General features: G+C 44.1%; 1 protein-coding gene across 1 annotated transcript in view; it reads left to right on the top strand.

Annotated features, from left to right (window-relative positions):
• The first annotated feature begins 65 nt into the window (after positions 1-65).
• Positions 66-13,067, top strand: part of mospd2 (motile sperm domain containing 2) — a 32,357-nt gene continuing 19,355 nt past the window's right edge. The window contains exons 1-5 of the mRNA XM_037539009.1: positions 66-183; positions 262-319; positions 5,510-5,665; positions 6,662-6,748; positions 8,505-8,659. Coding sequence (XP_037394906.1) covers positions 151-183; positions 262-319; positions 5,510-5,665; positions 6,662-6,748; positions 8,505-8,659 — 489 coding nt within the window. The 5' untranslated portion in view covers positions 66-150. The remainder of the gene's footprint in view (positions 184-261; positions 320-5,509; positions 5,666-6,661; positions 6,749-8,504; positions 8,660-13,067) is intronic.

Below are 13,067 nucleotides of genomic sequence, written 5' to 3'. Positions count from 1 at the left end.
TATGGGTGATTATTGGATATTAGATGTTTGTAATAAATATGTTGGCAAAATTGTGAACGACGTTGAGAAGTTTGGGAGCCAACATGGCGCCCGGCGGGCCGCAGTTGCCTGTCCGCTGAGGAAACTCTGCCCAGTCAGAGCGGAGCTAACATGGCGGACGGCGGACAGACTGACCCGGAGCAGGTAATCGAGCATTAAATCGCCCAACATGCCGCTTTCAACCCGCTAAACACCCAATAACCCCCTCTCCCCTCCGGACAGGATGCCGGGAGCAAGATCCGAGAAACGCGCCAGAGGTTTAAGGAGGAATTCGTTCAAGGTGAGCTGTCCGCGAACTTCCCCGCTGGTCAGAACAGACGGGCAGTAAAGCGAATATCGGCGCTAATATCGGCGCTAATAGCAGCTTATTAGGGCTCCGAGTCGCTCCACTGACACGGCGGCGAGCCGGCCGTTGGAGCCGCTGCCGGTCCTGTCAGTGAAGTTTGTTTTCTCGGTGGTTTCGAGGCGGAGCTGCGCGCGCTGTGGCAGCATCACAACATTTCCCGCTTAACGGCGGGTTTCTGGCTTTGGCTCTACGGGGATGTAAGCGCAGTGGCGCCGGGCTGCCGCTGGAATGAGCGCTGGGGGGGAATACAGGGACATACAGGACACAGGTCTGAGTGCTGTCGACCTCCTCTGCTCAGTGACGCGCTGATTAGGTGGAGGTGTCGTTATTCAGTGATGCAACATGGTGTTGCACCACCAGCTGTTGGTGTTCAGGGTTAAAGGGGGGAAAGTCAAAGCCAAGCCTGAACTCCATGTTGGTCAAGCTGAGCTTTCATCATGGTTGAGGAGTAAACAGAGGCCGGACCGGTCCAGTGTGAACGGGTTCACTGTGGAGAAGCTTTCTGACTGGTTTCTTCACAGTGCTGGTGATGGGAACCAGGGGTCGACATGCCTGCAGCACCAATACAGCCGGTTCATTCGACCTCCAGAACAACCTGCGCTGTGTTCTGAGGTTTTATATGAGGTGACCGTTTCGCCTTACAAGCTTTCTGCCGTTCATTTGGCATGAATGTTGTGGGCCAAAACCTTCTTAACGCTGCCTCAAGTCAAGTCAGCTTTATTTTCAGTACTAATTATTGTCAATACTACTACAATACTACTTATTGTCAATACTACAGTACAATTATTGTCAGTACTACTACAATACTACTTATTGTCAATACTACAGTACTATTATTGTCAGTACTACTACAATACTACTTATTGTCAATACTACAGTACTATTATTGTCAGTACTACTACAATACTACTTATTGTCAATACTACAGTACTACTTATTGTCAGTACTACTTATTGTCAATACTACTACAATACTACTTATTGTCAGTACTACTTATTGTCAGTACTACTTATTGTCAATACTACTTATTGTCAGTACTACGTATTGTCAGTACTACAATATGATCAGTGTCTAAGTGTTTCATATAATACCTTCGTGTGAGGGAAGTTTTAGACGTGCACGTCTGGTTTCTGTCAGCACCACTGTGAACAGTCACTTTCTCTAGAGCCGAGTTTTTCACTTTACATCTCAACTATTTTATGCAGAAATTTTGAAGAATCAGTAGAACTCCTCTTTACGGTGTTTGGACTGAGGTCACTGAAAACAGCCCAGCACCTAATTTGACTCTACTGACATGTCCTGACAGTACGGCCGCCGTTCAGTGCAACATCTTTACATAGAATTACACGCATTTCTTTTCAAAGACCCAGCAATCTCCAACTGAAGGCAGACGTCCTGGACCGAGACGTATATCCGTGCCTGTTATGGTCCAGCTAGACCTCTAATGCTTAACGTAAGAGTGGGATTTGTTTGCAAGGACAGCAGTAGTAAGCCCACCCCCCCCCCCCCCCCCCCCTGCGCTAATGGTAAGCCTATATACTTAACATAGGGGCAGCTGAACTTTCCTAAAGCAGTTACTGGGCTGAAGTCTGGCTGCATGGTCAGTTTGGTCAGTCTAGGAAATTTTCAGAGCTGGTTTACAAGTTGAATCAAAGTAAATAGATGTTGTCGAATTGGGTGCGGCTGAAAAAGCATATAGGATGATGTTTAACCTCTTATTCCTGCATGTATATGAAGTTTATTCCATCAGAGTTCACATGCCCAATCATAAGCCAAGCCATTCGGTAACTGCATGAATTATTCATTTATATTTAGATTTATGTATTTTGTGTAAAAGCTCCCCTCGCATTAACAGCAGTGATGACGATCTAACTCCATTCATATACGTTAAAGCACAGTACATCATATGTTAATACTTGTGTATAGTTACTTATTAATGTATTATATCAGAACAAAACCTCGTATCTCCAAAACAGGAACTTTACAGGAGAAGGAAAAAAGCCACTTTACTTTTAATGGAAGTCAATGGAACCAGACATTTGTCCAGGTCATTTTGGGCTGTTTCTTTTAGTCCATTCATCATGAAATTTACACACAATGTACAGAGTAACAGGAATTTTCAAATTATGTCCAAAACTGAAAAACGATAAAAATGGAGATACAAGGTTTTGTCCCGACAGCAACGATGTATTAATTTTAAGCGTTATGGCAGATAAACCTCGACACAATCTGACTTTAGGAATAAAGTGAAGCTTTAAAACAGACCGTATTCAGTTTTATTGCACATTTTGATGCACATAATCTCATTAATATGCCCATAAATGTTTTTACAGCCCATAAACGTGTATGTATGTGTGTATATATATATATATATATATATATATATATATATATATATATATATATATATATATATATATGTATGTGTATATGTGTGTGTGTGTGTATATATATATATATAATGTGTGTGTGTGTGTGTGTGTGTGTGTGTATATGTGTATATATGTGTGTGTGTGTGTGTGTGTGTATATGTGTGTATGTATATATGTATGTATATGTGTGTGTGTATATATATGTATATGTGTGTGTATGTATATGTATGTATATGTGTGTGTGTGTGTATATATGTGTGTGTGTATGTGTGTGTATGTGTGTGTCTGTATGTATGTATGCATGCATATATGTGTGTGTATGTATATGTGTGTGTATGTATATATGCATGTGTATATGTGTGTGTATGTATATATGCATGTGTATATGTGTGTGTATGTATATATGCATGTGTATATGTGTGTGTATGTATATATGTATGTATATGTGTGTGTGTATGTATATATGTATGTATATGTGTGTGTGTATGTATATATGTATGTATATGTGTGTGTGTATATATATGTGTATGTATGTGTATGTATATATGTATGTATATGTCTGTATGTGTGTGTGTCTGTATGTGTGTGTGTCTGTATGTGTGTGTCTGTATGTGTGTGTGTGCATATATGTGTGTGTGCATATATGTGTGTGTGTGTGTGTGTATGTATATGTGTGTGTATGTATATATGTATGTGTATATGTGTGTATATGTGTGTATGTGTGTGTGTATATGTATATATGTGTGTGTATGTGTATATATATATGTGTGTGTGTGTGTATATGTATATGTGTATATGTTTGTATGTATATGTGTGGTTCTGTTAAACAAGCAGCTCAGCAGACTGTTAAAGGGCTACAGGGGGAATCCAGTAATATTCAGAGTTCAGCTTTAAGTTCAGATATTTATTGTAAGTCACTGTAAACATGAAAGTCTGTTACAGGCTTCGTTTGTCCCAGGACTGAGCGCATTAATCCCATGTGGGAGGGGAAAAAGCTGTTAGCTTTACCCCAATGACCGAGATTTTCCGAGATATTCCCTTAATCAGTAATCAAATCGATTCATCGTTTACAACATCTAAAACACATAGGAGGTGTGGCCTAACGGAGAATATGAATCAGTCTGTCTGCATAGGAGATTCTAGACACTGGACAGCCGCTGGGTTCTCAGAGAGGCCTGTGTGTACCTACTGACCCAGTGAAGAGGGGCAGGTTGACCTTGACAGGTAGAGCAGGCTGGTAAAAACCTGTTGACACCAGTTTTGAGGAGTGAGCTCATCATGCGATGGCCAAACGGATGGACGAAGAGATGGACCTATTAGAGGATGAGCTAATATCAAAATTTGAGCCGTAAGGTGGGGGGACATCAAACTACCCCAGATAAACGGCATAAACTGGCGTTTGGAACGCTGTATTTGCGCAGTCGGGGTCTCGCGAGACCCTGTGCCACCTGATGCTGGAATAAAGGAGCTTTTTCCCTCTTCCTCAAACTGAAGACTCAACTTTTGGCTTATCTTAGACTTAAAACAGTTATTAGTGAAGATGTTCCGCTGGTATTAAATGATTTTTTAAATTCATAATATTGTATTGGAGGCCTGGAGTTGGAAGGGATCGCCCTCGGGCGCAGCACTAATGTACAGTGGAAAATGGTATGTAGCTTCTAGCTGATGGTTTAGTGTTTTATTCCGAGGTGGATTTGAAAAGCCCTTCCTTTTATGTGGAGAACTGGACTTTTTATTTGCTCAGTTCATGTGTTTTATGGTTCCAGCAGGATGTGCTGGTGCAGTGCCCAGAGAGCAGCATATATCGGTCCACTAGCTTAATAAGGTCAGCACCCCACTGACTATACGCCACTGCTGGTCGACCCAGATTATTGTCCTACAAAAACAAAGCTCTAGCTAGTTTTTCATCTTCTCGAACAGGTTTTAAATGCAGAGACTTTTATTTTGGAGAATAAACTTGGACAAATATTACCAACAGTTGAGAGAGGAAAAAATAATTGATGAAATTGAAATAAATAATTTTATAGCGAATGAACTAATTTACAAAGTGTAACTAAAGAAGGAGGGAAGAATCAGTGAATTGGACTGGGAGTGGAAAAAGAGAGGATCAGTGGAATTTCGTCTATGTAAATGCATCATCCCACCAAACGGTTCCGTGGCCCTGAGCACAGGGTCATCATCACGGTGGGGCAGTCATGGGCTGGAGGTTAGGGATCCAGCCTTGTGACCGGAAGGTCGCCGGTTTGATCCCCAGAGCCGACAGTCCATGACTGAGGTGTCCTTGAGCAAGACACCTAAACCCCGGGTGCTGCGGATTGGGCTGCCCACCGCTCCAGGCAAGTGTGCTCACTGACCCTTAGTGTGTGTGTTCACTAGTGTGTATGTGGTGCTTCACTTCACGGACGGGTTAAATGCGGAGGTGGAATTTCCTCATTGTGGGACTAATAAGGGTCACTTAATCTCCGGTTTCTAAGCGTTCCATGTTGATCCATGTGCCACTAGAACGGTTTCTCTCCGTGCTCAGAACCGCTCGGCCCTGTGGTGAAAGAGGTAGCATAACTTACTGAGTGAACAAAAATCAGCGTGAGCTATAAAGAGGGGAAAAAAAGACCTTCAGGAAAACACGTGTGATCCGTGCAGCTGTTCCGTGTTCTAGGACATCTGGCTGTACTATGTGTTCTATTCTACACTATAATATATAAATAATACTCTGTACAGCACTAACCTAATCAATAATGACCCAATTTTTCAGATTCGGCCGACAAATATGACTCCAGAGACGTGGAGAGACTGATGAAGGACGACGCGCTGGTCGATGGCTACCTCACCTGGAGGCATTCCGTCGTGGACGACACCCTGAAGATGATCGACGAGAGTTTACAGTGGCGGAAGGAGTATAACGTGAATGGTACGTTGGGCTAAAGGGCTGCGGAAATTTCAGATTTTCAGCATTTCTGCATAATTTGGTTGTTGAGACGTAAACAAAGTCATTCAGAGCGTTTTTAAAGCAAATGCTTTGCTCTGGAGAAACTTAGACTGATACTAAGAGTGGTGATGGGAACCAGGCGTCGCCATGGCTACAACACGGATATAGACATTTTATTTACCATCCAGAACCACCAGAGAACCTACACGAGTCTTCTGAGCTTATATGGAATGTTGATGATGGAAAATAGTGGAAAATCTGGAAATCTGACTTCTCTTTGGGGACTATTTTGTCTCACAACACTCTGGCCAAAAATCTTTAAGACCAAAATCTTCTCTAAACTCTCATAAAACAGCGTCTCGGTCATCAGGCGGGGAATTCAGAACCAGGAGCTTTCTGTAAGGGGGCCTTTAAAGGGGGGATGTCTGGTTCCTATCACCTCCACTGTGAACAGCTCTGTTTACATCTCAACTGCTTGATTTTGCTTCCACTTCCATTGTTTAGGCTCTTATTTATTCCATGTCGCTCTTATTTAAAAGAATAAACAAAGTCGTGGCGCTTTCTCGTGACAGCAGTGTTACGAAAAAAAAAACCCCTGTCCAGCAGGATTCGTCCAAAGCCTCGGAGACTTCTTCTGAAGGCGGGTATTGTTTGCGAGCGGCGAGATTCTCTATAGGCAGCGAGGAGACAATCGTGCCCATTGTCTGCGTTTAATTCATTTCCTTCTGGAAGCGCCGCAGATTTATCTAGGTCACTTTAAACGGCTTCCGCCACAGAGAACTCATTAAAAGACGCGCACGTCATGAAGCAGCTATAGTATAAATTGAATTAAACGGAGACTTGGCGAACGCGTCTGTTAACTGTGCTGGGAGAAACATAATTAGCCTGTGATTTTTAACGAGGGCCTGCGATACGGAGCGAGCGAGCGCTTTGATGTTGCCCGTGTCTTTAACTGGACGCTGTTGTCGTTTTTTGCAGACCTCACGGAGAGCAGTATTCCGAGGTGGATGTTCGAGACTGGAGCGGTCTACCTCCACGGCTATGACAAAGAGGACAACAAACTCTGTACGTTTGGATTTACGGATTTCTGGAAATCGTGGAAGTTCTTATGTGGCAGAAAATGGTCAAAAATGACACCCACCCAAAAATATTAAACAGGGCGACAACAAAGTACCATAGCGAAACACTCAACAGATCATTTTAGTGAAAATGAACATAAAAAAATGGTTACAGATTTCCTAAAATCCCCCCAAATAGCTTCTGTCTAAAACATTCATTAGTGTTGGGATTAAATTAACGCTGGTCCAAACAAATTAAACTAAAAGTAACACCAGTTAGTCTTTAGAATGACTTCACTCCTTTTTAGCTGCTTTACTGTTATTTTTTTTAATTGTAGGCGAATCCACTAATATTCAAATTTGAGTTCATATATTTATTGTAAGTTACTGTAGACATGAAAGTCTGTCACAAGCTTTGTTTACCCGTATTAATCCCAGTTTTGGAGGGGAGAAAGCTGTTAGCTCGATGCTGATGTACAATGGAAAACACCATATAGCTGCTAGCAGAAATTAGCTTTATGTAGGTTTTTTGAAGAAAACCACACACGAAAGTGGCTCATTGACAAATAACAGAAACACATTGTGCCAGTTACTGAGTCTTTATCCTGTAAACGAGTGTAATTCGAGCATCGGTTAGCTGGATTGGAACCTTCAGCCTGCTAACTAATGTTATGCTAGCGTTAGCCTAGCCTCTCAAGCTACAAGTCTGTTCATTAATTTGCTTGATTTATCTTTCTACCTGCTCCCACGTGCAACTCTGCAAATTAGTCCCGTGCCGCAAGTTACTGTAAAGCAAATGTTTATGATTCTCAGTAGCTCAGAGACACGGCGGAGCCTTCGGCCCGACGGCCACCGCTGCCCAGCAAAGGCACCAAAAATAACAGCTCTGTGGTTTAGATCCTGCTGTCTGTTTAAATGGTGAATAAATGGCATTTGGTGAAGTTTCTCACGGTGACCCTGCTGACCACGACTGCCGTGCTATTTCAGCAGGGAATAATGTGTTTGTGATTGGACTGCGTCAGATGGATGTCAGTTAGCCTTGGCGGAAATGTGCGGGCGGGAGCGGGACTAATGATTCCGATTTGCTGTGGGAGCGGGACTGAAGGAAACAGTCGTGCACAGATCTCTAGTAAGAGGTGATATTTAACCTCACTTCTCCTAAATCACCAGCAAGTTTTTGATCTCGTGGAAAAAGTAACACACAAACCGAAACCATCAGGCTGGTTTAGAGGAAGACGTGTCTTTTGAATCAGACCCTCAGATTTTTCTGAATGTTCTCTAACTGTGGAGGTGGTGATCAGAAGGGAAGTTCTTGGCAGTTTTGCAGAAACACATGACAAACCATGTGATGAAGAACTATGTAGTGATAAGTGACCTAAAAATGCTGTTTATTGCTTGTTTATACAAAGTCAGGCTTTGCTGTATCCTGTAAACTCACCGCTTCCTCTTTGGCCTTCTGTCAAATAGCTCAGCAGCAAATTAGAAGTTTTTGCATTGTATCATACAGAAAAACGACTGGTTCAAAGCAGAACTGAGACTTCAGTAACTAACCTTGGAGTAACGATTGCAATTCGGTTCTGAGAAACAGAAAAATGAGCTTGAAAATCAAAGAATAAAAAAAAAAGGTCAAACCTGAAAACATCTGTATCGTTCGACCCGTAAAACCTTTTAGAAAACATTTGCTATTGGTGATAAATGTGTCCTCACGATTGGCCGGTTTTATCGCTCGGGCTTTGATTCATAGCTTCTTTTTATGTTTTCAGTCTGGTTCAAAGTGAAGCTCCACGTTAAGGACGCCAAAACAACTGTGGACAAGAAGAGGTACGTGGCGTTTTGGCTGGAGCGCTACGCTAAACGTGAGCCCGGCATGCCCCTCACGGTCGTCTTTGACATGTCTGAGTCCGGCCTCAGCAACATCGTGAGTAAACACCCCCCACCCCCCCACCCCCCCCCCAACCACCCAACCACCCAACCCCCCAACCAAACCTACTTTCAGCTGCTTCTTATTAAAGTGATAGTTTGGTGAAAAATCCACAAAGACACGCACCCAAATGTAATCGATGGGTCCGGTTTGGGGTCCTACGTTGTCTGGTCTCTACCTGAGGCCATACATCTGGCCGTCTTCCACGTTCAAGGTCAGGATCCCCGTGGGAACAGATTCACCCTCAGCATACTCTGAGACTAAACCCAGGTTGATTGATTGAATGCTGTGAGTACAGTAGAGGGTCAGTTTAGGAGCCGATCTGTTCACTCTATCCTAATTTGAGTTTCCCTGCCGGCAGATCTCTGCCAGTTCAAAGACGGCCAGGTTTGTTAATCTGTCATATTGGATGTTTGTCGTGATTTATCTTTGAGGACCCCCGGCGTGCGTCTTCCCTCGTTAGCCGTGTGAGCTGTAGATGCTGCTCAGTGTTTAACGTCTCAGATTAAACTGACCTCCTAATCCCGTTGGTCAATCCAACTCGGCGGCGTAATCCTTAGAGCGACTGGGCCTCAGTCGGCTCTCCGCAAGACGTCCGTGTTGGACCACCTCCTCTCCGCTTGCGGGCCTTCTCTCCCTCCAACTGAACCGGCCCGGTTCGATGGCACAAGGCGGATGAAGCGAGAAACCCAGTCGGAACCATCCGCAGATCTGAATAAGGCGTTAACGGACCCCTTTGACCGGACCACTGAATATGTGCCTCTCTTTATTCAGCATTAAGCGCGGGTTATCAGGAGGGGTGGGCGACGTGACTGTTTTACATGATTGTGGTCGGTTTTGTTATCATGACACATGATAAGCATTCCTGAGCACATCATGGATATTGTCAGTAGCTAAAGAGCACGGAGCAGCTGCCCGTTCCGTTACGGAGAGGGCACAGTTGGTCCTTTTTAATCGGGTTTGGTGCAGCACGGTGTGAAACGTCAGTCGTTGTGTTGATTGTTATAGTGGCTGTTTTTAAATGTGACACCACTAATGCACCATGGCTCTGCCAACATATCACATGCATTGTGTATTGTGACAATTATTTAAGATTCATTATGTATCAGTTATCAGTATGAAGTTTGCATGACATCACTATTTCCCTTTTTTCCCCTTATTGTTGTGGATTTCCCTGATAGGAAGTTGAAGGTAACTCTGAGTGTATATGTATTGCATTTGTGTGAACTTCCTTTGAAAACGTCTTGCGTGTTGCATGATCAACCCACACTCTCACTGGCCGCTTCATCAGAAACCCCTCCCTTGTTCCTCCACACACACCGATCAGGCGTAACATCCTGACCACCTCCTTGTTTCTACACTCATTGTCCACTTTATCAGCTCCACTGACCGTTCAGTTCCCCTCTGTAGTTCTACAGTTACAGACTGTAGTCCATCTGTTTCTCTGATACTCTGTTACCCTGTTCTTCAGTGGTCAGGACCCCCATGGACCCTCACAGAGCAGGTACTGTTTGGGTGGTGGGTCATTCTCAGCACTGCAGTAACACTGATGTGGTGGTGGTGTGTTAGTGTGTGTTGCGCTGGTCTGAGTGGATCAGACACAGCAGTGCTGCTGGAGTTTTTAAACACCTCAGTGTCGCTGCTGGACTGAGAACCAAAAATATCCAGCCAGCAGCGTCCTGTGGGCAGCGTCCTGTGGGCAGCGTCCTGTGGGCAGCGTCCTGTGGGCAGCGTCATGTGACCACTGATGAAGGACCAGAGGATGACCAACACAAACTGTGCAGCAGCAGATGAGCTGTCGTCTCTGACTTTACATCTACAAGGTGGACCGACGAGGTAGGAGTGTCTAATAGAGTGGACAGTGAGTGGACACAGTGTTTAAAAACTCCAGCAGCACTGCTGTGTCTGATCCACTCACACCAGCACTACACACACTAACACTGCAGTGCTGAGAATGACCCACCACCCAAATAGTACCTGCTCTGTGAGGGTCCATGGGGGTCCTGACCACTGAAGAACAGGGTAAAAGCGTGACGTCATCAGAATGCTGTGAATTATCAGCCGGTTGAAACTTGGCTCATGCCCTGGTTTCTAATAAAGTGGCCAGTGAGCGTATAGACACGGGGCAGCACTGGCTGTCGGGTCACTCTTGAGCATTTATTGAGAATTATATTTGAATTTCATTGAGAAATCGACACGTTCTTTGTTCTTCAGTTATCAAAACCAGAGAAAACAGCAGACCCGTCTGATACCTAGAACCAGAGATAAAAGCCTGCTTCTCTGGGCGCAGAGCAGAAGTGGTGTTCTCTGGGGAGTCTCCCGTGGGCCGATATGGAGAACAAAGATCAAGGTCACCCGGTCAGTCGGAGCAGCAGTGTTGCACAACCTCCGTCTGAGTGAGGTTTGATGGTGGATGTTGCTCTTTCGCCCTGATGCCCTGCTGAATCCTCGGGTGGTTAAAGCCACAACCCACATTTACTCCGTTTCCCCAGATGTAGTAGATCTGCCAAGACTTGGTGTCTGAGTTGGCTTCTTTAGTTTTAGCACCAGCTGGACTGGAATTCAGTATTTCTAAGAAATGAAATGGCTGTAATTTGTGAGAAAATGACGTAATTTTACTGTTAATTAACAGATTTAGTCTTGACAAGATTAGAAATGAGCAGATCAGAGGGACGGTGAAGGTGGAGCAGTTTGGAGATAAAGCCAGAGAGGCCAGGTTGAGATGGTTTGGACATGTGTTGAGGAGGAATAGTGGATATATTGGGCAAAGAATGTTGGAGATGGAGCTGCCGGGTAGAAGGAGAAGAGGTAGACCTCAGAGAAGGTTTATGGATGTAGTGAAGGTGGACATGGAGATGGTTGGTGTGAAAGTAGAGGAGGCAGTGGACAGGGCAAGATGGAGGCAGATGATCCGCTGTGGCGACCCCTAAAGGGAGCAGCCGAAAGAAGAAGTCTTGCACCCCTGCTGCAGGACTTTTTACCATTTTTATACAAATTTTAATTTTTTTTAAAATATTGTACTTACTATATTGAAGTTATTCTGGAAACCTGACAAATTTGCATATTCATTCTACATTTTAGCTGCATTTATGCTGAAGTTATAAGGAGTGTTTCAGCCCGGGTGAGCCGCAATACAAGGCAGCCAATCAGGACAGAGCTTATTTACGTATTTCAGTCTTAAAGGCACATTATCAAATGGCTCGTTTAATTCAAGGGGTCAAAACGGTTAAAAATTGTCGTGTAAAAATTAACTATTCACTTTACATTTTAGCCCCACTCATTCATGCTGAAGTTATAAGGAGTGTTTCCGCGCGAATGAGCCACAATACAAGGCAGCCAATCAAAACATACCTCATTTACATATGTCGGTCTTAAAGGCGCATTAGCAAACAGCTCGTTTAATTCTAAGGGACAGAGAAAGGTCATGTCGAAGTAAGTTATGACTGTTTTTGGCACATAAAATTACAGAAATGTCACAAATGGACTGGAAAAATCAGGATACCGCTGCTCTCGGATCAAAACCTCGTATCTCCAAAATGGGAACTTTTCAGGAGAAGGAGAAAACGTACTTTACTTTTAATGGAAGTCAATGGAACCAGACGTCTTTCCAAGTCATTTTGGCTCGTTTCTTTTAGTCCAGTCATCATGAATTTTACACACGATGTAAAGAGCAAGAGGCATTTTCAAAATAAGTCAAAACCAGAAAAACGACTCAAATGAAGATACGAGGTTTTGGTCCGACCACAGCGCTACGGATCCTTTAATGCCAGGGCTTTGAATCGTAGGTCTGCATACAAGGGCAGCTTTGTCCCAGAAGTAGGAATGACCTTGTAGCTGGTGATCCGAACAGGCGGTGTCAAAAATAGCCTGTTTTTGTGGTTTTCACTGCATGGTGTGCTCGCTTTGGTGTATCTGGCTTACTTCCTTGAAACTTCCTGTTGCGCCAGAAGCCGAAACTCTGTTCCTGTGACCGAAGTCGCTGGATTAACGGTCCTAAGGCAGTTCAGCCGAACTTGTGACAGAGTTTCTGCTGGTGTGAAGTGGGTCATTTCACAGCCTGAGGCAGTGAATATCACAGCTTGGCCAAACGGAGCTTTCACTGAATGGCCATTAAAAATAAATAAATAACAAAAAAAATAACCTTTCATCGTTAAAACTCGCTCTGAGCCAGCATGTGACTCATATTCATTCTCTCTCTCTCTCTCTCTCTCTCTCTCTCTCTCTCTCTCTCTCTCTCTCTCTCTCTCTCTCTCTCTCTCTCTCTCTGTTTTCTCTGTTTTCTCTCCCCCCCCCCCCCCCCTCTCTCTCTCTCTCTCTCTCTCTCTCTCTCTCTCTCTCTCTCTCTCTCTCTCTCTCTCTCTCTCTGTTTTCTCTGTTTTCTCTCCCCCCCCCCCCCCCCTCTCTC

This window comes from Pygocentrus nattereri, chromosome 6 (assembly GCF_015220715.1).
Source record: "Pygocentrus nattereri isolate fPygNat1 chromosome 6, fPygNat1.pri, whole genome shotgun sequence".
NCBI classification, from domain to species: domain Eukaryota; kingdom Metazoa; phylum Chordata; class Actinopteri; order Characiformes; family Serrasalmidae; genus Pygocentrus; species Pygocentrus nattereri.
The sequence above is the reverse complement of the archived record's forward strand: the minus strand, read 5'-3'. Positions and strand labels throughout refer to the sequence as shown.